This window comes from Vulpes vulpes, unplaced genomic scaffold (assembly GCF_048418805.1).
Source record: "Vulpes vulpes isolate BD-2025 unplaced genomic scaffold, VulVul3 u000000693, whole genome shotgun sequence".
NCBI classification, from domain to species: domain Eukaryota; kingdom Metazoa; phylum Chordata; class Mammalia; order Carnivora; family Canidae; genus Vulpes; species Vulpes vulpes.
Window position 1 is genome coordinate 180,855 of NW_027325823.1, and position 24,924 is coordinate 205,778.

Below are 24,924 nucleotides of genomic sequence, written 5' to 3' on the forward strand. Positions count from 1 at the left end.
GACTATAATGTTTAATACCCATTTCTGTCTCAGCGCTTTCTCTGAGACACACCGTCCACTAAGGGTATGTCGGGGATGCATAGGAGTGATTGGGTGCTTGGAAAAACAGACGCTTCAAGCGTCATTTCTTCACGTCAGCAGACACCGTGCGGCGAGGCTCTGCATCACAGGCGGGAATGCCTCACCCCGGCCTGCGCGCACGCTCACCGCTGGGAGCCACCAGTGCGCGTGCGCCTTGCTCTGAGCAACCGTTGCCGGGCATGCGCATTGCTGCCCGCCATTCCGGGAGCGGTACTGAGATCGACTGGACAGGGTCGCTTTCTCTCTGTCCTGAGCGTCCTCGCTACCTGACTTGAAGCGGTAGGTCCCCAAATCAGTCCTTCCGGGACCTTAAGTGTGAGCAAGTATGAGGGGAGAGCCGGTGGGCCTCGGGGTGGTCGGGGCAGTAGATCTGTGACGTGCTAACTACATACATGTAGGTTCTGAGGAGCTCTCGCCCTTCTCCTCACAGGCGTCATTTCACTCATCCTCGTGGTCGTGCGTGGGCAGGTGAGGACGGTGGGCTGAGGAGGGGAGACGGAGACGGGGTTCCTTAAGCCTGGGCGGGGGGCGGGGGGCGGGGCTTGGTCGAGCTATCGGAGTCTCGGAAACACCGGGAACTGCCGGCAGAGCACAGAGGCCGAGGTCCTCGGTGGGACCGTGGGTAGGGAACGGACCGGGCGGTGTAGAAGAGGCCAGGGAACAGGGAAGGCTGTGGGCTCGTAACTGGGTCCCCGACATTGGTAGTGCACTGGGCAGAGGGTCAAGGCTTGCGGGGGGGCGGGGGGTCTGTGTTGGGACTAGATAGACACCTGCCTTGACCGTGCCAAGACAACCATAGGCACTATGCAAAGGACGGTTTCTTTCTCTGTGTTCCAATAAAGCGTTATTGAAGGGTGGGAAATGAACCTCGTAAATGGGAATGTGATAAAAGCAGCAGTGACTGAGGTTTAAATTTCCGGCAGCGTTCTCTGCAGTGCCTTTAGTGTGGGGGAATCTAGCTGTGAGACTAAGCCTCGTGTTTTCTTTCGCCTGTCCTTAAGGTGATTTCTCGGCCAGCTTGGCTGATGTAGATGATCTTGCAGCCAGTACATTTGGTGTGACCACAGCGTGTACTGTATACTTACCCTTGGTTGGTTTTGAATGTATTTTCAAAGGAAAGATATCAAAACATTTGGCCTTGGAAGTGGTATACCTCTCCGTTAGAGTATGTTTCCCAAATACCAAGATTCTACTTTCAGGGTGAAACATGAGTGGCCGTGTGAGATCCAGATCCAGATCCAGATCCAAACAAGGAAGAGAGGATCGAGGATCTGCCCAGCCAGCTGCGGGTGTGGTTGTGAGTACTGCCATATTTGATGTTTCCCATTAACCACACATCGCATTCTCTGGAAATTTTGATGAGCTACAAACGTACCGATACAGCGATAAGAGCTCCTCGGCTGATAAAGGGAGGGAGACTCTGAACCCGAAGGATTCCATATTTGTGCTGCCCGTGGTGGAAATACACACTGTGACTTCTTGGTCATGCTTATTAACAACAGATTGCACCTGTCCGCCCCAGCAGAGTTTACAGTAGCCTCCCAAGTGGTTGGGGGTACCTCTTCTTGAGTACCCGCTGTGTGGGAAGAGAAACTTTTAAGAATAAGTCTAGAGAATCATGTCTGGGGACTGTCTTTATACTTACTCATTATCTGCCCTAAAAGTGTGTAATGTATATTTTATACTGTTGGCATGTGTTAACGACACAACTATTTATTTGTATGCAGACACCGCCCCCCACACAGGCCGAGCAGCTGAAACCAAAGGAGAAACCAACTAAGACTCAGGATATTATACCTGATCAAGGGAAGGAAGTTGAAGGAGCACCTGTTATTCAAGGTGAAGGGAAAGGGAAAAACAGTGCTTATGGGGGTGGGGCGTGTATGTGTGCATCATGCATTATGACATAACCAGACCAGGAGGAAGGAAAACATTCCAGGAGAACCTCGGTCATTTCCGAAAAATGGATTGAAATGGGAAGAGGAGAGAGAGGAGAGTACGGTTTACAGCTTCATGCAGTCCTTCCCGGTACTGAATTTCCCCTTCGTCCTCAAGATTTGATCAGTGTCCTTGAAAACAGTCTTCTAAATTACAGGACGCTGTTTAACTACAAAGCCATACATCGATTCACTGGTCTAATTTGTTCCTAGAACATTCTAAGGTGCCCTTTTCATTCATTTCATCGAAAGCATAAGCAGCTTTTAACAGTATGTGCGGAGTGCCAAATCAACATACCTTCTAACATGTGGAGCTAAACCGATTTGCTTCAGGGATGGTAGCCCCATTTGAAAAAGGAGAAAACGGAGGCTCGGGGACTGTGCTTTGCTTGGCACACGGAGACATAATTCAGATTTCATTACAGGGTTTGTGTTCTTGGGGGACCCGGCTAGCTCAGTCGGTAGAGCATGTGACTCTTGAACTCGGGGTCGAGAGCTGAAGCCCCACATTAGGTGTAGACATTATTTAAAATAAGAATTTAGATTTTTGGGTTTTTTTCTAAAACCTTTTTTAAAGAATTGTGTTATTCCTTCCATCTGTACTGTTGTACAAACAAGTGAGCTGTTTTGTATAAAATGCTGAATAGTGAAATGTGTCTGCGATGTAAAGTAACTTAATACTGGCACAGGCATAAATCCAGTTCAGTGGCCAGGAGTGAGACTCCAGAAAAGTACTCAATGAATCATGGCCCCTGTTCGATTCATCATTTGGTATGGTATGTTTGGTAAGGGGTGGATCATCAGGAAACTGGTATCAGGGTCACCATATTATTATGATTTTTATGTGCCTTCAAAATGTAGTTAAATAATTTTGTGACTAGGAAAATCAAAAATATCTTAAAATGATTATGAAAGAAGAAATGAATGCCTTCCAAATATAGCATTTTTATCAATTACTTGTAGTGAATTATTGATATTATTTGTCCGTGGGTTGTTTTCAGAATTCCCCATTAAGTGGTTTCTACAATATGACTGGCATTAAAGCCCATTAATTTCTTTCTACCCTACTTCCTTTATTCTCATTGTAAGAAGTTTATTAGTCAGTAATGTTTTGCTGTTATTTTTTTCTTTGTTCTATACATGAGTCATTTATCATTAGTTAGAGGGACTTTATACTGAAATCTAACTAGTTAATTTTGTCTAATAAAATTTTGAGGCGAGGGATCTCACTAATTAGGATTTGTCATATTGGCCCACAAATAGAATCAGGTAATCGTTCTGTATATTACACGTTTTTACAATATTTTTTTTAATTTAAGAGAGTTAGGGAGAGCACACAAGTGGGGGGAGGGGTAGACAGAGAGGGAGACGCAGACTCCGAGCTGAGCACAGAGCCCCATGTGGGTTTCAGATTTCAGGACCCTGCCTGACCTGAGTGGCAGGCAGAAGCTTAACCACTTGAACCACCCAGGTGTCCCAGGAAATTACATTTTAATTACCATCCTATCTGTGGTGTAGGCTTCAGATTTCTTAGATAGCTGATGCTTTCTACTCTCACTATGGTAATATAAAGGAAATACAGATTTAGTGTGGTTTATCTTTAAAGTGTCATTTGGAATACAGTATCATAATACCGAAAAACAAAGATGTGTAGTCCATCTTTCCATCACTTTTTTTTCACACTAGCCTACATGCTTCTGTTTCATATAACCGAAAGAATATTATCAGTTCTTTGGATATATTTTATGTTGGACACCTGGGTGGCTCAGCAGTTGATCGCCTGCCTTCAGCCCAAGGCATGATCCTGGAGTCCCAGGATCGATTCCCACATCAGGCTCTCTACATGGAGCCTGCTTCTCCCTCTGCTTATGTCTCTACCCCTCTCTGCATCTCTCATGAATAAATAAATAAATAAATTTTTAAAAAGATATATTTTATGTTTACTGCTTAAACCTGTAACCTTTCTCTTTTTTTAGTAGGGCCTGAAATGAAATCTGAACTACAGGAAGTGGCTCAGCCAATGACTGGGGATAAAGCGAAGATGGTCCTGATGTGAAAGGGCTGAAAACTCCAAACCTAGAGCCCATTAAAATGCCAGAAGCAGGTATGTGATCCATTATGAACGTTAAAAGTATGTGGTTTCTGTTTTCTTCAGTATTACATCTTTCATAATATAAGTGTAATATTACTATTACTTTCATAATAGAATTCACCTATAAGGATACTTTGACAGGTAGTTTAGAACCTAAATGCCTGACTCCCTGACTTATTAGACAGTCAGGTATAGAAACAAATTGGGTCAAATCGTGTTGAATTATAAAGACAAAGACAGTTGTATCTGAGTGGTTCTGTTGGCTAAATATCCCACTCTTTATTTTGGCCCATTTCATGATTTCAGGGTAATGAGATAGAGTCCCACGTCAGACTCTGTGCTCAGTGCAGAGACTGCTTGGGATTCTCTCTCTCCCTTGGCTCCACCCTTCCTAGTGTGCTCACTCATTCTATCTATAAATAAATTTAAAAAATCTTTTTGAAAAAAGGTGAAAACGTTTTATTTTATAGTATTAGTACTTTAACCGATAGCTAATAATTTTACAGTTTAATACTTTCTGCCTTTTAACAAATACAAAATGATTTGGAATAAATACCAGTTTGTATAAAATATGCTGAGGCAGTGAAGTAAGTTCTAGTAGCAGCTGAACATAATTTGTGTGACTCTTAGAGAACCCCTTAATTCAAAATCTCACCCTTAATCACCCATAATTAGTGAATTACGGGAGGTGATGGATTCATTAATTACTTATATTTATCTGGTAGTCACTCCACCGTGTAAATATTGAACAAATCATTGTGTTGTACACTTTACACATACACAATTATATTTGTGAATTATTCTTAATAAAGATTTTTCAAAAGCGCTTACTTTTAGGGGCACCTGGCTGGCTCAGTTAAGCATCTTCCTTTCTCTCTGGTGGTGATCCTGGAATACTGGGATGGAGCCCTGTGTCACACTCCCTGCTCAGTGGGGAGTTTGCTTCTCCTCTGCCCCTCCCTCTGCTTCTTTTCTCTGGCTCACACTCTCTCGAATAAACAAAATCTCTTTTTAAAAAAAAAATAATAAAGCTCTGTTTTTTTTAAGATTTTATTTATTTTTTTTAAGATTTTATTTATTCATGAAAGACCCAGAGAAAGGTAGAGACAAAGGCAGAGGGAGAAGCAGGCTCTTTGCAGGGAACCCAATTCTGGACTCGATCCCCAGATCAGGATCACGCCCTGAGCCAAAGGCAGATGCTCAACCACTGAATGACCCAGCCATCCCCACCAAAAAGCACCTATTTTTAGAAATAAATATCTGACTTTTCGAGGTATCTTTTTATTCCTATTTCCCATTTCTTCTCCCTCCCTGTCTCTATTCATTTCTTCCTCTTTTTTTTACCATGCTCTAAGTCACAATATATATGAGCTTCACATTTTCATGTCAGAAATGAAGGCAGAGGAGATCCCTGGGTAGCTCAGCGGTTTTAGCACCTGCCTTCCGGCCCAGGGCATGATCCTGGAGTTCCGGGATCGAGTCCCACATCAGGCTTTCTGCATGGAGCCTGCTTCTCCCTCTGCTGTGTCTCTGCCCCTCTCTCTCTCTCTCTCTCTCTCTCTCTCTCTCTCTCTCTGTCTCTCATGAATAAATTAAAAATATATATATAAAAAATTATATAGTCTCACTAGCTTTGAGTCTCTGCCTTCATTTCTTTCTTTTATAAAAAATTATGTAGTCTCACTAGCTTTGAGCTAGTCTCAAAGCTTCTTTCTTTCTTTCTTTTTTTAAGATTTTATTTATTTATTCACGAGAGACACAGAGAGAGAGGCAGAGACATAGGCAAAGGGAGAGGCAGGCTCCATGCAGGGAGCCCAGTGTGGGACTCAATCCTGGGACTCCAGGATCACACCCTGAGCCAAAGGCAGATGCTCAACCGCTGAGCCACCCGGGCTTCCCTATATAATTTATTATACAAACTCAACACTGTCAAGTGTGAAAAAAGACATTATTCGTAATCACACTAGGACTACAGGTTAAAATGGGGATAAATGGTTATCCTACTTAACCAATCACATTAGAACTAAAGTAAACCAAGGAAACATTTTTGGACTTCTGCATAATAGAGAAAAAAGAGTTGTAGTACTGGAATTTCTATTTACTCAAGCAGTAACAAATGTGACATTACTGTTTTAATATCCTATGTTCAGAATATTTTTTCATGTTCTTTTATTGAAATAATACTGATTTAGAAACTTTATTTGGTTCAAGGTGCTTTTATGTGTTACTTGGATTTTTAGTAAAAAGCACACAGAATTTTTGCTTTCATTTGTAGCTACTTTTTAATAGGTTCATTTCATTTAATATGTTCTGAACATGAACAGCCTTTTTGTTTCCTTATACCAATAGAAAGAGTGGTGTGGGGGATCCCTGGGTGGTGCAGCGGTTTAGCGCCTGCCTTCAGCCCAGGGCGCGATCCTGGAGACCCGGGATCGAATCCCACATCGGGCTCTCCGTGCATGGAGCCTGCTTCTCCCTCTGCCTATGTCTCTGCCTCTCTCTCTCTCTGTGACTATCATAAATAAATAAATAAAAATCTTTAAAAAAAAAAAAGAGTGGTGTGTTTAAAATACATTAGTAAAAAAAAATAAAAAATAAAAAATAAAATACATTAGTAAAATATGTTTGGAAGTGTATCTTATAAAACAAAAAGTGTGGCCCCTTGTGTACCGTTAATGTCATCTAAATAAAATTCTACTAAGTAATGTTCCCAACTGTTATTTTGTCTTACAGGTGAAGGGCAATCACAGGTGTAAACAAAAACAAGCTGGAACTATCAAACTGTTCTGATGGCAGATATTTGACTCTTAAAATTCTCTTAATAAAGTTTTGAACTATCTGCAAAGAATCTTATAAATCTTTTATTAAAGTTATTATCAATACTTAATGATATTGAAAATTATATCACTTTGAAATTTTATATTCTGATTGAGCTAGTATACACAAATATATGTGTACATTGATATTCCTTCTAGCAACCTTGCTAAATATGACAATTCCACAAGTTTATATCTAGATCCTTTGTGATTTCAAAAATGTAGCTATTAATAGGCTACTTCTGACCAGAATCCTAACCAATGACATAAAATGTTAACACAGGGCACCTGGATGACTCAATGGTTGATCTCCTGCCTTCAGCTCAGGTCATGTTTCCGGGGTCCTGGGATGAGTCTCACATTAGGCTCCCCGCGGGGAGGCTGCTTCTCCAACTCTGCCTCTCTTTCTGTGTCTCTCATGAATACATAAATAAAATCTTAAAAAATTAAAAGTCAACACATAGTTTATATACTGTATTCTTAGGATAAAGTAATCTACAGAAAAGAAAATGTTAATCGGAGGACAAACATTATTATATGGTCTCATTCATTTGGGGAATATAAAAAATAGTGAAGGGGAATAAAGGGTAAAGGAGAGAAAATGAGTGGGAAATATCAGTGACGGTGACAGAACATGAGAGACTCCTAACTCTAGGAAACGAACAAGGGGTGGTGGAAAAGGAGGTGGGCGGGGGGATGGGGTGACTGGGTAATGGGCACTGAGGGGGGCACTTGACGGGATGAACTCTGGGTAGTTATGCTATATGTTGGCAAATCGAACTCCAATAAAAATTTTTAAAAAATGAATAAAAAATAAAAGGTTTATAATATAAAACAAAAAAAGAAAATGTTATTAAATCATAAGAGAAAGTACATTTACAGTACTTTATTATAAAAAAATCTGTATAAGTAGGCCCACATAGTTCTTTTTTTTTTTAAGACTATGCATCCATTCATGAGAGAAACAGAGAGAGAGAGAGGCAAAGACACAGGCAGAGGGAGAAGCAGGCTCTATGTGGGGAACCCGACGTGGGACTCGATCCCGAGTCTCCAGGATCACGCCCTGGGCCAAAGGCAGGTGCTAAACTGCTGAGCCACCCAGGCTGCCCGCCCCGCCCGCCCCCCCACCGCCCCTGCCTGTTTCAAGGACTTGTCAGTGTGCTGCCCTGGGCTTCTGCTTTGTCCTCAGCTAGTCTTCTGTTACCCCATCATTAATCATAACAGCTGCCTTCCTTAATTCCCATCACACACATTTGGCCCATACCCCACCTACCTCCTTGCATCAACCCTGTTGTTCTCAATAGTTAAGAGACTTTTATGCTTTCTTTCCCTCTCTTTTTGCTCCCTTCCCATATGTTCATTTGTTTTGTTTCTAAAATTACAATATGAGTGAAATCATATGGTATTTGTGATTCTCAGACTAACTTGTTTCATTTAGCATAATATACTCTAGTTCCATCCACATCATGGCATAGGGGAAGATCTCATTCATTTTGGTGGCTGAGTAATATTCCATTGTATATATTACCACCTTTTTTATCCATTCCTCAGTCGGTGGACATTTGGGCTCTTTCCATAATAGTTTGGCTATGGTTGGCAATGCTGCTATAAACGTGAATTCAAGTACCTCTTCAAAACTGTATTGTTGTATCCTTTCAGTAAATACCTAGTAGTGTAATTGCTATATCCCAACTTTTTAACTTTTTGAGGAACCTCCATACTGTTTTCCTGATTGTCTGCAACAGTTTGCATTCTCACCAATAGTGCACAAGTGTTCCCCTTTCTCCACATCCTCACCAACACTTCTTGTTTCTTGTGTTGTTAATTTTACCCATTCTGAGAGGTGTGAGGTGATATCTTGTCATGGTTTTACTTTTTTTTTTTTAATTTTTTTTTTCTTGTCATGGTTTTAATTTGTATCTCTTGACGGAGTGGCCAACGGCCTGCAGAGCAACATGTCTAAGTTTTATTGTGACTACTGCGATACATACCTCACCCATGACTCTCCATCTGTGAGAAAAACACACTGCAGTGGTAGGAAACACAAAGAGAATGTGAAAGACTACTATCAGAAATGGATGGAAGAGTAGGCTCAGAGCCTGATCGGCAAAACAACAGCTGCATTTCAACAAGGAAAGATACCTCCTACTCCATTCTCTGCTCCTCCTCCTGCAGGGGGAATGATCCCACCCCCCCTCCAGTCTCCCGGGTCCTCCTCGCCCTGGTATGATGCCAGTGCCCCATATGGGGGGGCCCTCCCATGATGCCAATGATGGGCTTTCCTCCTCCTGGGATGATGCCAGTGGGACCTGCTCCTGGAATGAGGCCACCTATGGGAGGCCACATGCCAGTGATGCCTGGGCCCCCAGTGATGAGACCTCCTGCCCGTCCCATGATGGTGCCCACTCAGCCAGGAATGACTCGACCAGACAGATAAGGAGAGACAGGAACCTCTTTATATTCATTTTGTATTACTTGTTCTACTTCACCAGGAGATCATGGTGCAGTGACTCTGGGTGTTTTCTAAAAGCATAACAAGGAAGACTTGCTCCCCCTTCCTATCAAAGAAAGAATAGTTTTTACAGGAGAGTAGTGGGACCAAAAAAAGGCAATTTTCATTTGTATTGTGAAATGTGAAAATAAAATTGTCAACTGTTTTATTATTTTTTAAAGATTTTGTTTATTTATTCATGACAGAGACAGAGAGAGAGAGGCAGAGACACAGGCAGAGGGAGAAGCAGGCTCTATGCAGGGAGCCCTACGTGGGACTCCATCCTAGGTCTCCTGGATCACACCCCAGGCTGAAGGTGGCGCTAAACCACTGGAGCACCGGGCCTGCCCTGTCAACTGTTTTAGTTAAAAAAAAAAAAAAATTGTATTTCCCTGATGATGAGTGATGTTAAGCATTTTTTGTATCTGTTAGCTGTCTGGATGTCTTCTTTGGAAAATGTCTATTCATGTCTTCTGCCCATTTCTTAACTGGATTATTTAATTTTGGGGTTTTGAGTTTCATAAATTCTTTATAAATTTTGGATACCATCCCATTCTCAGATATGTCATTTGCAAATATCCTCTCCCATTTTGTACACTGCCTTGTAGTTTTGTTGTTTTCTTTGCTGTGCAGCAGTTTTTTATCTTGATGAAGTCCCAATAGTTCATTTTTGTTTTTTTTCCGTTGCATCCAGAGACATGTCTAGTAAGAAGGTGCTACAGTTAGAGCCAAAGAGTTTGTTACCTGTGTTCTCCTCTAGAATTTTGATGGTTTCTTGTTTCACATTCAGGTATTTCATCCATTTTTTAAAAATATTTTATTTATTTATTCATGACAGACACACAGAGAGGGAGAGAGAGAGGCAGAGACACAGGCAGAGGGAGAATCAGGCTCCATGAAGGGAGCCTGACGTGGGACTCAATCCTGGGTCTCCAGGATCCGGCCCTGGGCTGAAGGCAGTGCTAAACTACTGAGCCACCCGGGCTGCCCTCTTTCATCCATTTCTGAGATTATTTTTGCGTATGGTGTAAGAAAGTGGCCTGATTTTACCAACATCATTTGTTGAAGAGACTGTCTTTTTTCCATTGTATATTATTTCCTGCTTTCTTAGTTGACCCTATAGCTGTGGATCCATTTCTGGGTTTTGTATTCTGTTCCGTTGATCTGTGTGTCTGTTTTTGTGCCACTACCATACAGTTGAGTTAGGGACAAACATGGCAAGGTAGGGGGCCATGGAATCAGGCTCACAGAAATCCCAAAAATGCTGAGGTGTAAGGAAACCAGAGACAAGGGAGCAAGCCAGACCACCCTGCCCTAGGTGTGTGTGGGGGGGTCTTTTTTATGACAGTTATCTGTGATCAACAAAGAATAACCTGACCCCAAAGAAGAAGTAGGCCATTAAAGATGTTATCACCAGTCCTAACTCAAACCAAGATAGCACAAAAATCTCAAGGCCACAAGATTCCCAGTCAGTTCTCAATAAAAGACTGCCACTACAAGCCCTCTGTGGAAACCCTGTTGGGACCTCTTTCACTTCTGAGAGCTTTCTCTATATCTTTGCTTAATAAACTTCTATTGCTTTACTCACACTCCGTTGTCCACGAGATTCATTCTTTGACTCCATGAGACAAGAATCAAGATCTCCCAAATCACAGTGTTTTTTTAAATTGTTTTATTTGGGAAAAGTGCTTCTTACAAAAGGACAGCTGCAAAATACAGAGACCTCTGCAACAATTACTCGTTTTTTTCTTAAAGTGAAAGAATGAGTGGGATCCAAGGAATCAAAGCAGAAGATGAACAAACGAGGAGCATCTTCCAAGTTATTTTAGGAAATAAAGTGATAAAACTCAAAGCTAAAATTTCCAATCAAGAAATTCTTCTAACAACTTAATTTTAGCTCATCTCGTGGATAACGACCCCCACCCCACCCCCCTTACTGGAAAAGCATGACTTAACTCCTACCAACCAATGACTCCACTACAAGAAACACCTTACACTTAAGTTAGGAATCACATCTGTCTACCTGCAAAGCTCAGGAATGTAATGAGGCAAATACCCACAAAAACAAACACAAAAACCCAACAACAAAACCTCAAACAAGGACAAACATTTGTCCAAAAGTGCCTGGGCTGGAAAGGCTGGGAGACCATAAAACATTAAATACAACTGTGTATCCGAGCCCTGCTTTTTGTTAATATATGAGACAACCAGACAATTTAAACCTCTGTGGCTAAGCCCATTTCTCTCTATATATAGACAGACAGAACTAGTACTGCTCTATTTACAGCTACCAATATACTGTTTTGTCCTTTACAATCTATTCGCCACACTAGGCTGAAACCACTAACCTGAGTTTTTCCACTAAGGCTAAGAACACAGCATCTATGCAGGGACAAGAAGCTTATCACACACTTACATTCACACTCACACACACCAAGTCTATCAGCCCTTGGAAGTCCACTTCCAGATCAGCATTTCATTTATGCCACTGTATCTTCTTTATATGTGTTTTTTCACCAATTTTCCTATTGTGCTAAACACAGTAAAACTCAACACATTCGCACCTGGTTCTGGTTACCCAGTAGTATTACTTGTGTGCAATTAAACAGACCAAAACCACAGAACAAGTGCACAGGTGGGAGTTAAGGGGTAGAGAAGAGATAAAAACACAGATGTGCAGATTTCACCAGAAACCTCGAGTATCCACCTTGTGAGTCTGTAGTAGGTTCTGATCCGTCACCCGTCACCTCTATTCTTGGACCCCAAAGCAGGACCGCCGCTGTTACTTTTGAACCTGGGGACCTCAAAGTTGAGTGTGGAGTCCATAAACTACCCTAGAACTGTGTGAATCTGGTTGAAAACAGATGACACAACAAAACTACGCTAACAGTTAAATTCATGTTACAAAAACAACTAGCTTTAAGGTTTATTTTTGTAACTTTTTTTAAACAGAGAAAAACAACACACTCCATTGGAGAAGGGGAGGGATTGAGAAGACAGGTCCTGGGTAAAAATAATCACGACACAGGAACCCCGGGGTGGCTCAGCGGTTTAGCGCCGCCTGCAGGCCAGGGTGTGATCCTGGAAACCGGGCATCCAGTCCCACGGCAGGCTCCCTGCATGGAGCCTGCTTCTCCCTCTGCCTGTGTCTCTGCCTCAATCTCTCTCTGTGTCTCTCATGAATAAATAAATAAAATCTTTTAAAAAAAATAATCACGACAGCACCTGGAGTTGATAGGCCTGCCTAGGAGAGACACGGGCACTGCCACACCAGCACAGGGGACAGCTACTCTCTGAGGCTCAGCAGACCAGGTCATACGCCACACAAAGCTGCTCTAGATCCAAGTCATAAAAATCTTCCAGCTCATCGTGAAACAAGTTCCACTCATCTTCAGAGTCTGTCAGGTCGTCGTCCCTACCTGCAGCCAAAAGCATGAGCAACATCTCGCCCAGCTCAAAGGTGACAGCCTCCTATTCTTCATTGTCAAAGGGGTTGCTGTTCTCTCTTTCCTCAATGAGCTCCCAGAAGTGGTTCCTTCTTTGGGCCCGGTATCTGCTTGATGTTCCCACTTTCTGTCTCTGTGGCTCCTCTCTACAGTCATCAGGGTAAGCATGCTTGTAAAAACAGTTCCCTCCAAATGGGCAGCTCCCAAGTCCTTCATCAAAATACCTGCACGCCTTAATGCTTATTGCCTCCTTGTATTTCTGAATGAGTTTCTGCTTCTCTTCTTTCTCCTCCACCTAGTACTCACTTGAAATGACAAAGTTAGATGTGATCTGGCATTCAGGGCAGGACTTTATAATCTTGCTCTCAAATTGCTTAGCACTCCTCCACTTGCTAATACACTTGAGATAGTAAGTGTGGTTGCAGTTAGAGAGAATCCCAAAGCAAGGCTCACTGGGGTTGGCTTTCTCATAGGCGATCTCCATGCAGATCCCACACACCATGTCCTTACTGCTCTGGACAGCAAATGAGAGCTCCATGTCCTTCTCATGGGCCTCAATGCAAGATTTCATATGTTGTGATCTCTGGGCAGCATCCATCGGATGGAGGACCTGCAGCCCACACGTGTCACATGAGTCTCCCTGGAGATACACACAGTTCTCCCCATACCAGCACTCTCCCACTGCAGCACAGGGGCAAAGCTGCTTCTTTGTTTCCACTGCTGTCTGTTCTTTCTCTGATTCTTCCTCCGTCACTGACCCCTGCGGGGGTGCTTCAGTGAAGGAAGAGGCAGTACCGCCACAGTAGGGCTGCCTGGGCATAAACTCAATGGCATTCACCCAGTCTTCTGAACCTGTGCTGACAGTAGCAAAGTTTGAACTTCTGGACTCAGCTTTGCCCGTATTCATTTCAACAACTGGTCCAACTCCCGATGAGAGAATTGAAGAAGCAGCAAGGGATGATTTTGCGGTTAGATCTGCAGCAGTCACTTCTTCCTGTTTCAATGACTTGCTATGTAATATCTGCAGTGGTCTCCGTAAATACAGTATCCTCACTGAAAATACTTGCATACTACACCATAAGGACTGTCAGAGAGGTCATGAGAGTAGCGACAGTTATCTCCTTCCTTACAAACCCGTGCATGAAATACCTTAGCTTGTAGTTTTTCTTCCTGCTTTTGATATGGGTTGAAGTGGGGGACTCAGAACTGATGGCCAAGAAAGAATTCTTGAGATGTCTTCAATTCAAAACGGTGGTTTTATCCAAACAAAGGGACTGGGTTCCTGGGCTGAAAGAGCTGCCCGGAATCACAGTCCGGATGACTACAGCTTTGAAATATAGCTTAAAGTCCAGAATCCTGATGCCTCCTACTTTCCTTTTTCGGGATTACTTTGGCAATCCCAGGGTTTGGGTCTTACTTAGGGTCTTTTGTGGTTCCATACAAATTTCAGGATTGTTTGTACTAGGTCTCTGAAAAGTGTTGGTGGTATTTTGATATGGATAGCATTAAATGTGGAAATTGCTCCAAGAGGTACACACATTTTAACAAGGTGTGTTTTTTTAATCCATGTGTATGGAATTTTTTCCATTTATTTGTGTCTTTTCCAATTTTCTTCATAAGTGTTCCATAGTTTTGAGTACAGATCTTTTACCTCTTTGGTTAGGTTTATTCCTAGGTATCTTGTTTTTGGTGCAATTATAAATGGATCGATTCCTGGAATTTTTGTCTGCTACTTCATTGTTAAAACATTGTATTTATTTATTCATGAGAGGCACAAAGAGAGAGAGAGAGACAGAGAGAGAGAGAGAGAGAGGCAGAGACACAGGCAGAGGAAGAAGCAGGCTCCATGCATGGAGCCTGATGTGGGACTTGATCCAGGGACTCCAGGATTACTCCCTGGGCCAAAGGCAGGTGCTAAACTGCTGAGCCACCCAGGCGTCCCTCCTACTTCATTATTAGTGTACAGAAATGCAAGAGATTTCTGTACATTGATTTTACATCCTGCAACTTTGCTGAATTCATTTATTCTAGCAATTTTTTGGTGGAGTCTTTGAGGGTTTCTGTATTGATTCTCATGTCATCTGCAAATAGTGAAAGTTCAACTATTTCTCAGCCAATCTGGACAACTTTCATTTCTTATTGTTGTCTCATTGCTAAGGCTAAGACTTCCAACAATATGTTAAAGAGTAACGATGACAATGGACATCCCTGTCTTCTTCCTGACAGCAGAGGAAAAGCTCTCAGTTTTCCCCATTCAGCAAAATACTACCTGTTGGGCTTTTGCATATGCCTTTTGTGATGTTGATTTATTTTCCCTCAATGCCTGCTTTCTAGGCATTCAAAGGGATTCTATCAAGAATTGATGCTGCTTACTTCTGCTCATTTATGTCACTTAGTTCATTCATTAAATTTGGGTTTTATTGTTTTTCTAATTCCTCCAGATATAAAATTACATTGATAATATTTGAGATATTACTTCTATACTCTGATTCATGGATGAGAAGATTTATATAGCTATTTCCTTTACAAATACATCCTGAGAATGTATATACTATTTTTCTAATAAATTAATTTTTTATCGGTGTTCAATTTACCAACATACAGAATAACACCCAATGCTCATCCCAGCAAGTGTCCCCCTCAGTGCCCATCACCCATTCACCCCCACCCCGCAACCTCCTCCCCTTCCACCACCCCTAGTTCATTTCCCAGAGTTAGGAGTCTTTATGTTCTGTCTACCTTTCTGATACTTCCCACACATTTCTTCTCCCTTCCCTTATATTTCCTTTCACTATTATTTATATTCCCAAAATGAATGAGAACATACAATGCTTGTCCTTCTCCTATTGACTTACTTCACTCAGCATAATACCCTACAGTTCCATCCACGTTGAAGCAAATGGTGGGTATTTGTCGTTTCTAATGGCTGAGTAATATTCCATTGTATACATAGACCACATCTTCTTTATCCATTCATCTTTCCATGGACACCGAGGCTCCTTCCACAGTTTGGCTATTGTGGCCATTGCTGATAGAAACATCAGGGTGCAGGTGTCCCGGCGTTTCATTGCATCTGAATCTTCGGGGTAAATCCCCAGCAGTGCAATTGCTGGGTGGTAGGGCAGGTCTATTTTTAACTCTTTGAGGAACCTCCACACAGTTTTCCAGAGTGGCTGCACCAGTTCACATTCCCACCAAAAGTGGGAGGCTTCCCTTTTCTCCGCATCCTCTCCAACATTTGTTGTTTCCTGCCTTGTGAATTTTCCCCATTCTCACTGGTGTGAGGTGGTATCTCATTGTGGTTTTGATTTGTATTTCCCTGATGGCAAGTGATGCAGAGCATTTTCTCGTGTGCATGTTGGGCATGTCTATGTCTTCCTCTGTGAGATTTCTCTTCATGTCTTTTGCCCATTTCATGATTGGATTGTTTGTTTCTTTGGTGTTGAGTTTAATAAGTTCTTTATAGATTTTGGAAACTAGCCCTTTATCTGATATGTCATTTGCAAATATCTTCTCCCATTCTGTAGGTTGTCTTTTAGTTTTGTTGACTGTATCCTTTGCTGTGCAAAAGCTTCTTATCTTGATGAAGTCCCAATAGTTCATTTTTGCTTTTGTTTCTTTTGCCTTTGTGGATGTATCTTGCAAGAAGTTACTGTGGCCGAGTTCAAAAAGGGTGTTGCCTGTGTTCTCCTCTAGGATTTTGATGGAATCTTGTCTCACATTTAGATCTCTCATCCATTTTGAGTTTATCTTTGTGTATGGTGAAAGAGAGTGGTCCAGTTTCATTCTTCTGCATGTGGATGTCCAATTTTCCCAGCACCATTTATTGAAGAGACTGTCTTTCTTCCAATGGATAGTCTTTCCTCCTTTATCGAATATTAGTTGACCATACAGTTCAGGGTCCACTTCTGGGTTCTCTATTCTGTTCCATTGATCTATGTGTCTGTTTTTGTGCCAGTACCACACTGTCTTGATGACCACAGCTTTGTCCTACAACATGAAATCTGGCATTGTGATGCCCCCAGATATGATTTTCTTTTTTAAAATTCCCCTGGCTATTCGGGGTCTTTTCTGATTCCACACAAATCTTAAAATAATTTGTTCTAACTCTCTGAAGAAAGTCCATGGTATTTTGATAGGGAATGCATTAAATGTGTAAATTGCCCTGGGTAACATTGACATTTTTACAATATTAATTCTGCCAATCCATGAGCATGGAATATTTTTCCATCTCTTTGTGTCTTCCTCAATTTCTTTCAGAGGTGTTCTATAGTTTTTAGGGTATAGATCCTTGACCTCTTTGGTTAGGTTTATTCCAAGGTATCTTATGCTTTGGGGTGCAATTGTAAATGGGATTGACTCCTTAATTTCTCTTTCTTCAGTCTCATTGTTAGTGTATAGAAATGCCATTGATTTCTGGGCATTGATTTTGTATCCTGCCACGCGACCATATTGCTGTATGAATTCTAGCAATCTTGGGGTGGAGGCCTTTGGGTTATCTATGTAGAGTATCATGTCATCGGCGAAGAGGGAGAGTTTGACTTCTTCTTTGCCAATTTGAATGCCTTTAATGTCTTTTTGTTGTCTGACTGCTGAGATGAGATCTTCCAGTACTATGTTGAATAGCAGTGGTGAGAGTGGACATCCCTGTCTTGTTCCTGTTCTTAGGGGAAAGGCTCCCAGTGCTTCCCCATTGAGAATGATATTTGCTGTGGGCTTTTCGTAGATGGCTTTTAAGATGTCAAGGCAAGTTCCCTCTATCCCAACACTCTGAAGAGTTTTGATCAGGAATGGATGCTGTATTTTGTCAAATGCTTTCTCTGCATCTAATGAGAGGATCATATCGTTCTTGGTTTTTCTCTTGCTGATATGATGAATCACATTGATTGTTTTATGAGTGTTGAACCAGCCTTGTGTCCTGGGGATAAATCCTACTTGGTCATGGTGAATTATTTTCTTAATGTGTTGTTGGATCCTATTGGCTAGTATCTTGTTGAGAATTTTTGCATCCATGTTCATCAGGGATATTGGTCTGTAATTCTCCTTTTTGGTGGGGTCTTTGGTTTTGGAATGAAGGTGATGCTGGCCTCATAGAACGAATTTGGAAGTACTCCATCTCTTTCTATCTTTCCAAACAGCTTTAGTAGAATAGGTATGATTTCTTCTTTAAACGTTTGATAGAATTCCCCTGGGAAGCCATCTGGCCCTGGAGTTTTGTGTCTTGGGAGGTTTTTGAGGACTGCTTTAATTTCCTACCTGGTTATTGGCCTGTTCAGGTTTTCTATTGCTTCCTGCTCCAGTTTTGGTAGTTTGTGGCTTTCCAGGAATGCGTCCATTTCTTCTAGATTGCCTAATTTATTGGCGTAGAGCTGTTCAGAATATGTTTTTAAAATCGTTTGTATTTCCTTGGTGTTGGTAGTGACCTCTCCTTTCTCATTCATGATTTTATTAATTTGAGTCTTCTCTCTCTTCTTTTTAATAAGGTTGGCTAATGGTTTATCTATCTTATTAATTCTTTCAAAGAACCACCTCCTGGTTTTGTTGATCTCTTCCACAGTTCTTCTGGTCTCAATTTCGTTGAGTTCTGCTTGAATTTTAATTAACTCTCTTCTTCTGCTGGGTGTAGGGTCCATTTGTTGTTTTTTCTCTAGCTCCTTTATGTGTAAGGTGAGCTTTTGTATTTGAGTTCTTTCCAGTTTTTGAATGGATGCTTGTATTGCGATGTATTTCCCCCTCAGGACTGCTTTTGCTATATCCCAAAGATTTTGAATGGTTGTATCTTCATTCTCATTAGTTTCCATGAATCTTTTTAATTCTTCCTTAATTTCCTGGTTGACCCTTTCATCTTTTAGCAGGATGGTCCTTAACCTCCACGTGTTTGAGGTCCTTCCAAATTTCTTGTTGTGATTTAGATCTAATTTCAAGGCATTATGGTCTGAGAATATGCAGGGGACGATCCCAGTCTTTGTGTATCGGTTCAGACCCAATTTGTGACCCAGTATGTGGTCTATTCTGGGGAAAGTTCCATGTGCACTTGAGAAGAATGTGTATTCAGCTGAGTTTGGATGTAAAGTTCTGTAGATATCTGTGAAATCCATCTGGTCCAGTGTATCATTTAAAGCTCTCGTTTCTTTGGAGATGTTGTGCTTAGAAGACCTATCAAGAGTAGAAACAGCTAGATTGAAGTCACCAAGTATAAGTGTATTATTATCTAAGTATTTCTTCACTTTGGTTATTAATTGGCACATTCGGGGCATATATATTGAGGACTGTTAAGTCCTCTTGTTGGATAGATCCTTTGAGTATGAGATAGTGTCCCTCTTCATCTCTCACTGTAGTCTTTGGGGTAAATTTTAGTTTACCCAATATAAGGATGGCTACACCTGCTTTCTTTTGAGGACCATTTGAATGGTAAATGGTTCTCCAACCTTTTATTTTCAGGTTGTAGGTGTCCTGCTGTCTAAAATGAGTCTCTTGTAGACAGCAAATAGATGGATCCTGCTTTTTTTATCCAGTCTGAAACCCTGTGCCTTTTCATGGGGTCTTTAATCCCGTTCACATTCAGAGTTACTATTGACAGATATGAGTTTAGTGTCATCATCATATCTATTCAGTCCTTGTTTTTGTGGATTGTTCCACTGAACTTCTTCTTAAAGGGGAATTTTAAGAGTCCCCCTTAAAATTTCTTGCAGAGCTGGTTTGGAGGTCACATATTCTTTCAGTTCCTGCCTGTCTTGGAAGCTCTTTATCTCTCCTTCCATTTTGAATGAAAGCCTTGCTGGATAAAGTATTCTTGGTTGCATGTTCTTCTCATTTAGGACCCTGAATATATCCTGCCAGCCCTTTCTGGCCTGCCAGGTCTCTGTGGAGAGGTCTGCTGTTACCCTAATACTCCTCCCCATAAAAGTCAGGGACTTCTTGTCTCTTGCTGCTTTAAGGATCTTCTCTTTATCTTTGGAATTTGCAAGCTTCACAATTAAATGTGAGGTGTTGAACGGTTTTTATTGATTTTAGGGGGGGATCTCTCTATTTCCTGGATCTGAATGCCTGTTTCCCTTCCCAGATTAGGAAAGTTTTCAGCTAGGATTTGTTCAAATACATATTCTGGCCCTCTGTCCCTTTCGGCACCCTCGGGAACCACAATTAAACGTAGGTTTTTCTTCCTCAGGCTGTCGTTTATTTCCCTTAATCTGTCTTCATGGTCTCTTAATTGTCTGTCTCTTTTTTCCTCAGTTTCCCTCTTTGCCATCAACTTGTCTTCTATGTCACTCACTCGTTCTTCCACCTCGTTAACCCTCGTCGTTAGGGTTAACTATCCAAATAAGGACTGCTAATTTGGATTGCATCTCATTCAAATGATTTTTAATTTCTGCCTGATTAGATCTAAATTCTGCAGTCATGAAGTCTCTTGAGTCCTTTATGCTTTTTCTAGAGCCACCAGTAGCTGTATAATAGTGCTTCTGAATTGGCTTACTGACATTGAATTGTAATCCAGATTTTGTAACTCTGTGGGAGAGAGGAGTGTTTCTGATTCTTTCTTTTGAGGTGAGGTTTTCCTTCTAGTCATTTTGCTCAGTGCAGAGTGGCCAAAAACAAGTTGTATTGGGAAAAGGAGAAAAAGAGAGAGAAAGAAGGAAAGAAAAGAGAAAAAGAAAAAAGAAAAAGAAGAAAAAAAGGGAAAAAGAGAAGAAAAAGAGAAAGAAAAAGGTGAAAAAAAGGGGGTGGGGGAAGCATTCAGAAATCTAAAAGAAAAAAACACAAAAAGAAAAAACACAGGGGAGTATCTTCTTATTCTGTATACTTTAAGTCCTTTGACTTCCCCTGGAACTGGTCCCTCTAGCTTGTCTTCTGGGGGAGGGGCCTGCTGTGCTGATTTTCAGGTGTTAGCACTTGGGGGAGCTGCTCTGCCCCCTGCCTGGTGCAGGGCGCAGTGGGGGTTGTTTACCCCGTGAGGCCCCAGGAGGAACAGCCACAGTGGCTATGGCAGATCTGGAAACCTGGATTCAGCTCCAACAGTAACTACAGAGCTCTCTGTCTGCAGGGCCTGGAGGCTCCGGGGCAGGAGTGTCCTTGCTGTCCTGGGCCCTCCCGGCCTCTGCCTGTCCCGGGGGAGGCCGGATTCTGGGCTGTGTCCCGGCGCCCTGTGCTCCAGGGCCTGCGCTGTTGGATTCGCGCTCCCGGCCGCACAGCCCCCTCTGTGCAGAGCCGCGCCCGAGCCCCTCCAAGCTGCTCCCGGGTCAATGCGTGCCTGCTGCAGACCTTCGGGAGCTCGGCGCACTCTCCTGCGGGTGCCGCAGGTGCCTGTTAGTGTCCCAGGGAGCCTGAGGCCATCCCCGCCCTCCTGCGGTCCTGCTCCAAATCCCTGCGAGGCCTTTCCGCTCAGGAAGATTGGTGCAGCTCCTGCTTCTCCAGGTCGGGGCTCTCCTGTCCTGGGGACACTCGCCCAGGCCTCAGCCCGGCTCCTCGCGGGGCCCCTTCCCCTTGGATGCATTTTGTTTCTTTTTTTCTTTTTCTCCGTCTTCCTACCTTGATAGAAACGCGAACACTTCTCACTGTAGTGTTTCAGCTGTTCTCTCTTTAAATCTCAGTCTGGGGGATCCCTGGGTGGCGCAGCGGTTTGGCACCTGCCTTTGACCCAGGGCACGATCCTGGAGACCCCGGATCGAGTCCCACGTTGCGCTCCCGGTGCATGGAGCCTGCTTCTCCCTCTGCCTGTGTCTCTGTACCCCCCCCCTCTCTCTGTGACTAATATAAATAAATTAAAAAATTTTAAATCTCAGTCCAAATTCATAGATTTTCAGGATGATAGGAAGGTTATCTCGGTAATTTGGTGGGGACAGGTGACTTTGGGACCCTACTCTTCCGCCATCTTGCCCTCCTCCGAGAATGTATATACTTATAAAAACACTTTAGTGGTAAAATATAATACAGAAAAGTACATAAAACATACATTCATTTTTAAAGACTAATTTTTTTTAAATTTTTTTTTAAATTTATTTATGATAGTCATAGAGAGAGAGAGAGGCAGAGACACAGGCAGAGGGAGAAGCAGGCTCCATGCACCGGGAGCCTGATGTGGGATTCGATCCCGGGTCTCCAGGATCGCGCCCTGGGCCAAAGGCAGGCGCCAAACCGCTGCGCCACCCAGGGATCCCAAAGACTAATTATATAACCACCATGCAGTTTAAGAAATAGACATTGTCAGCACCCTAGAAGTCCTCTGGGTGACTTCTGTCAGTCATGGTTCCCTCTCTTCTCATCCTGAATGTTATGGTATTTATTTCCTTGCTTTTCTTTTTTCTTTCTTTTTTTCTTTCTTATCTTTCTTTCTTTCTTTCTTTCTTTCTTTCTTTCTTTCTTTCTTTCTTTCTTTCTTTTTGTTGCTGTTGTTGTTGAAGTACAACTGGCAATTTCTTTGCTTGTCTTTATGGTTAACCACCTTAGTTTAGTTTTGCCTTTATTCAAGGGTAACACGCACAAAAGCACACAAAAATTATGGACAACTTGATAAGTTTTCACAAAGTGAACATATCCAAGTCAAGAAACAGATCATGACCAGTACTCAAGAAGCCCGAACTGTGTTCAACACCCCACCCCCCGCAACCGGTCACTCTCTACTTTAGGGTAGCCAGTAGTCTGACTTCTAAGAGCATGGTTTATTTTTGCTCTTTATATAAGTGTAAAGCTAATGGAGTATGTGTTTCTTTTACTTATGTTTGTGAGATTTATCCACTCTGCTGTCTGAAGAATGAAGAAGGTCTCAACATTCTTATTGTTGAATAGCATCCCATTGTATAAATATACCACAATTTAAAAAACTGGTTCCACTGGCATTGTTGGGAACTTGAGTTGTATATATATAGCCTGTAAATGAAAGAAAAATAACCTGAAGATCACAGCCTCATAGGTGAGACAGACAAATGAGGCAGAGTTGCAGAACAAGCTCTCCATGAGGGCTATACATGTGGAGTTATGGATAAATGGACTTTGAGATGTTGAAGGTAAGTTTTGAAGGATGAGAATATAGGATCTCTCTAAGAAGATATATAGAGAGAGACAGACAGAAAGAGACAGGGAGCTTCCCGGCAGAGGGAGGGCATGGTGAAGATCGGGGAACTGCTAGCATTTTGGGAAGGCTGAGTCAGAGGGAGCTGCATTTAGAGGTGGAGGGGAAAGCTGAGGTTGCAGGGTCGGTTGGTAAGGCAAAGGATGTGTCACAAAAGTCCTCGGGTGCCAGAATAAAAAATGAGACATTATCCCTTAGGGAATTGGAATGCTACTGAAAGATTGTTTTCTCTCCTCATTTGTTTTTGTCCACTTATTTTTTTAAGATTTTATTTACTTATTCATGAAAGAATACAGACAGAGAGAGAAGCAGGCTCCACGCAGGGAGCCCAATGTAGGACTCGATCCCGGATCCCGGGATCACACCCTGAGCTAAAGGCAGATGCTCAGCCACTGAGCCACCCAAGCGTCCCTGTCCCCTTATTTTTACAACGGGGGCATCATATGGACGGTTTTGCAGTTTAGAAAGGTCCCTCCGGCTGTGGCAGGAATGATGGACTGGAGGGGAAGAGCAGGAGGCTAGGAGACATATTTGTGGTTAAGAGTGAAAGTCTTGGAATCAGTCTTCCAAATTTTATCCAGCCCAGTTCTCTTTTGATCTCTAGACTCTCATATCCAACTTTCCACTCAACATCTCCACTTGAATGTCTAATAGGCATTCTCAAACTCAACACAACCAACAATGAACTCCTGACCTTGCCCCTAAAACTGGCTCCTCTTCCAGACTTTCTCTTATTGTGTTGGCAACTTCATCCTTCTGGTTGTTCAGGCCACATTTTTAGAGTTCTTCTTCACTCCTCTTTCTTTCATACCCCACATCCAATCCATCTTAAAGTTTACTAACCTATCCATTTGCATTTCCTAGATTCCATATAAATGGAATCACATAATATGTTTTCTTCTTTTTTGCCTGCCTTCTTTCACTCAGCATAGTTTGAGATTCATCCTTGAGGTTGCGTGTGTCAATAATTCATTCCTTTTAGTGCTGAGTAGTATTTCATTGTATTTATACACCACAATTTCTTCATCCATGCACCTGTTGATGGACATTCGGGTTGTTTCTAGTTTTTGTCTATTACAAATAAAGTTGCTATGAGGGCACCTGGGTGGCTCAGTTAGTTACGTGGCTGCCTTTGGCTCAGGTCATTATCCCAGGGTCCTGAGATGGAGTCCTGTGTTGGTCTCCCTGCTCAGTGGGGAGCCTGTTTCTCCCTCTCCTGCTGCAGCTCCCCCTGCTTGTGCTAGTTTTCTCTCTCTCTGTCAAATAAATAAATAAAATCTTTTTTTAAAAAGCTGCTGTGAAGATTGGTGCACACAGCTTTGAATGGACATATGCTTTCATTTCTCCTGGGTAAATACATAAGAATGAGTAGGCTGAATTGCATAGTAGATGTAGGTTTAATTTTTAAAATATTTTATTTATTTATTCATGAGAGACACACAGAGAGAGGCAGAGACATAAGCAGAGGGGGAAGCAGGCTCCTTGCGGGAAGCCCAATGCAGGACTTGATCCCAGGACCCCGGGATCATGTCCTGAGTGGAAGGCAGATGCTCAACCGCTGAGCCACCCAGGCATCCCATTTTTGTAAGAAACAATTAAACTGTTTTCCAAAATGGTTGTACTATTTCATTCCCATCGGCAGTGTATGAGACTTCCAGTTCCTTCATATCCTTGCCAAAACTTGCTATCGTCAGTCTTTCACATTTTAGTCATTTTAATAAGTGCGTAGTAGTACTTAATCGTGGTCTTGATTGGCATTTCCCTAATGACTAATGATGATGAGCATTTTTTTCACATGCAGGTTTGTCATCTGTATATTTTCTTTAATGAAGCGTCTATTCAGATCTTTTGCCCATTTAAAAAAATCGAGTTAACTTCCTATTATTGAGTTTTCAGAATTCTTTACATATTTTGGATACAAGTTCTTTATTACATATATACAGCATTATTCACAATAGACAAAACATGGAAACAACCTGTGTCCGTCAACAGATG

At 42.2% G+C, this 24,924-nt stretch overlaps 1 protein-coding gene and 2 pseudogenes across 8 annotated transcripts; 2 read left to right on the forward strand and 1 right to left on the reverse strand.

The window, feature by feature from the left end:
* Positions 1–242: 242 nt before the first annotated feature.
* LOC112912557 (putative G antigen family E member 3) lies at positions 243–11,006 on the forward strand. Of its 8 annotated transcripts, none has more exons than XM_072746403.1 (6): positions 259–360; positions 512–549; positions 1,281–1,378; positions 1,809–1,920; positions 3,995–4,122; positions 9,624–11,006. In XM_072746403.1, the coding sequence occupies exons 3-5, from the start codon at positions 1,289–1,291 to the stop codon at positions 4,072–4,074; spliced, it is 282 nt and encodes a 93-aa protein (XP_072602504.1). In that variant the 5' UTR covers positions 259–360; positions 512–549; positions 1,281–1,288; the 3' UTR covers positions 4,075–4,122; positions 9,624–11,006. The 8 variants fall into 8 exon arrangements, with proteins under 8 accessions (XP_072602507.1, XP_072602503.1, XP_072602504.1 ...); XM_072746407.1 differs by having other exon boundaries at positions 3,998–4,122; XM_072746400.1 differs by lacking the exon at positions 9,624–11,006 and adding an exon at positions 6,844–6,958.
* On the forward strand, positions 8,513–9,492 carry LOC112912556 (U1 small nuclear ribonucleoprotein C-like; annotated as a pseudogene).
* Positions 11,007–12,717: 1,711 nt separating the features above from the next.
* LOC112912555 (E3 ubiquitin-protein ligase makorin-1 pseudogene) lies at positions 12,718–21,732 on the reverse strand (annotated as a pseudogene).
* Between the last annotated feature and the right edge of the window lie 3,192 nt (positions 21,733–24,924).

Coding starts and splice junctions, on each gene's coding strand:
- LOC112912557 (XM_072746402.1), top strand. CDS start 1,289: ATGAGTGGCCGTGTGAGATCCAGATCCAGATCCAGATCCAAACAAGGA. Junction 1,379..1,808: donor AGCCAGCTGCGGGTGTGGTT/GTGAGTACTGCC, acceptor ATTTGTATGCAG/ACACCGCCCCCCACACAGGC. Junction 1,921..3,994: donor AGGAGCACCTGTTATTCAAG/GTGAAGGGAAAG, acceptor CTCTTTTTTTAG/TAGGGCCTGAAATGAAATCT.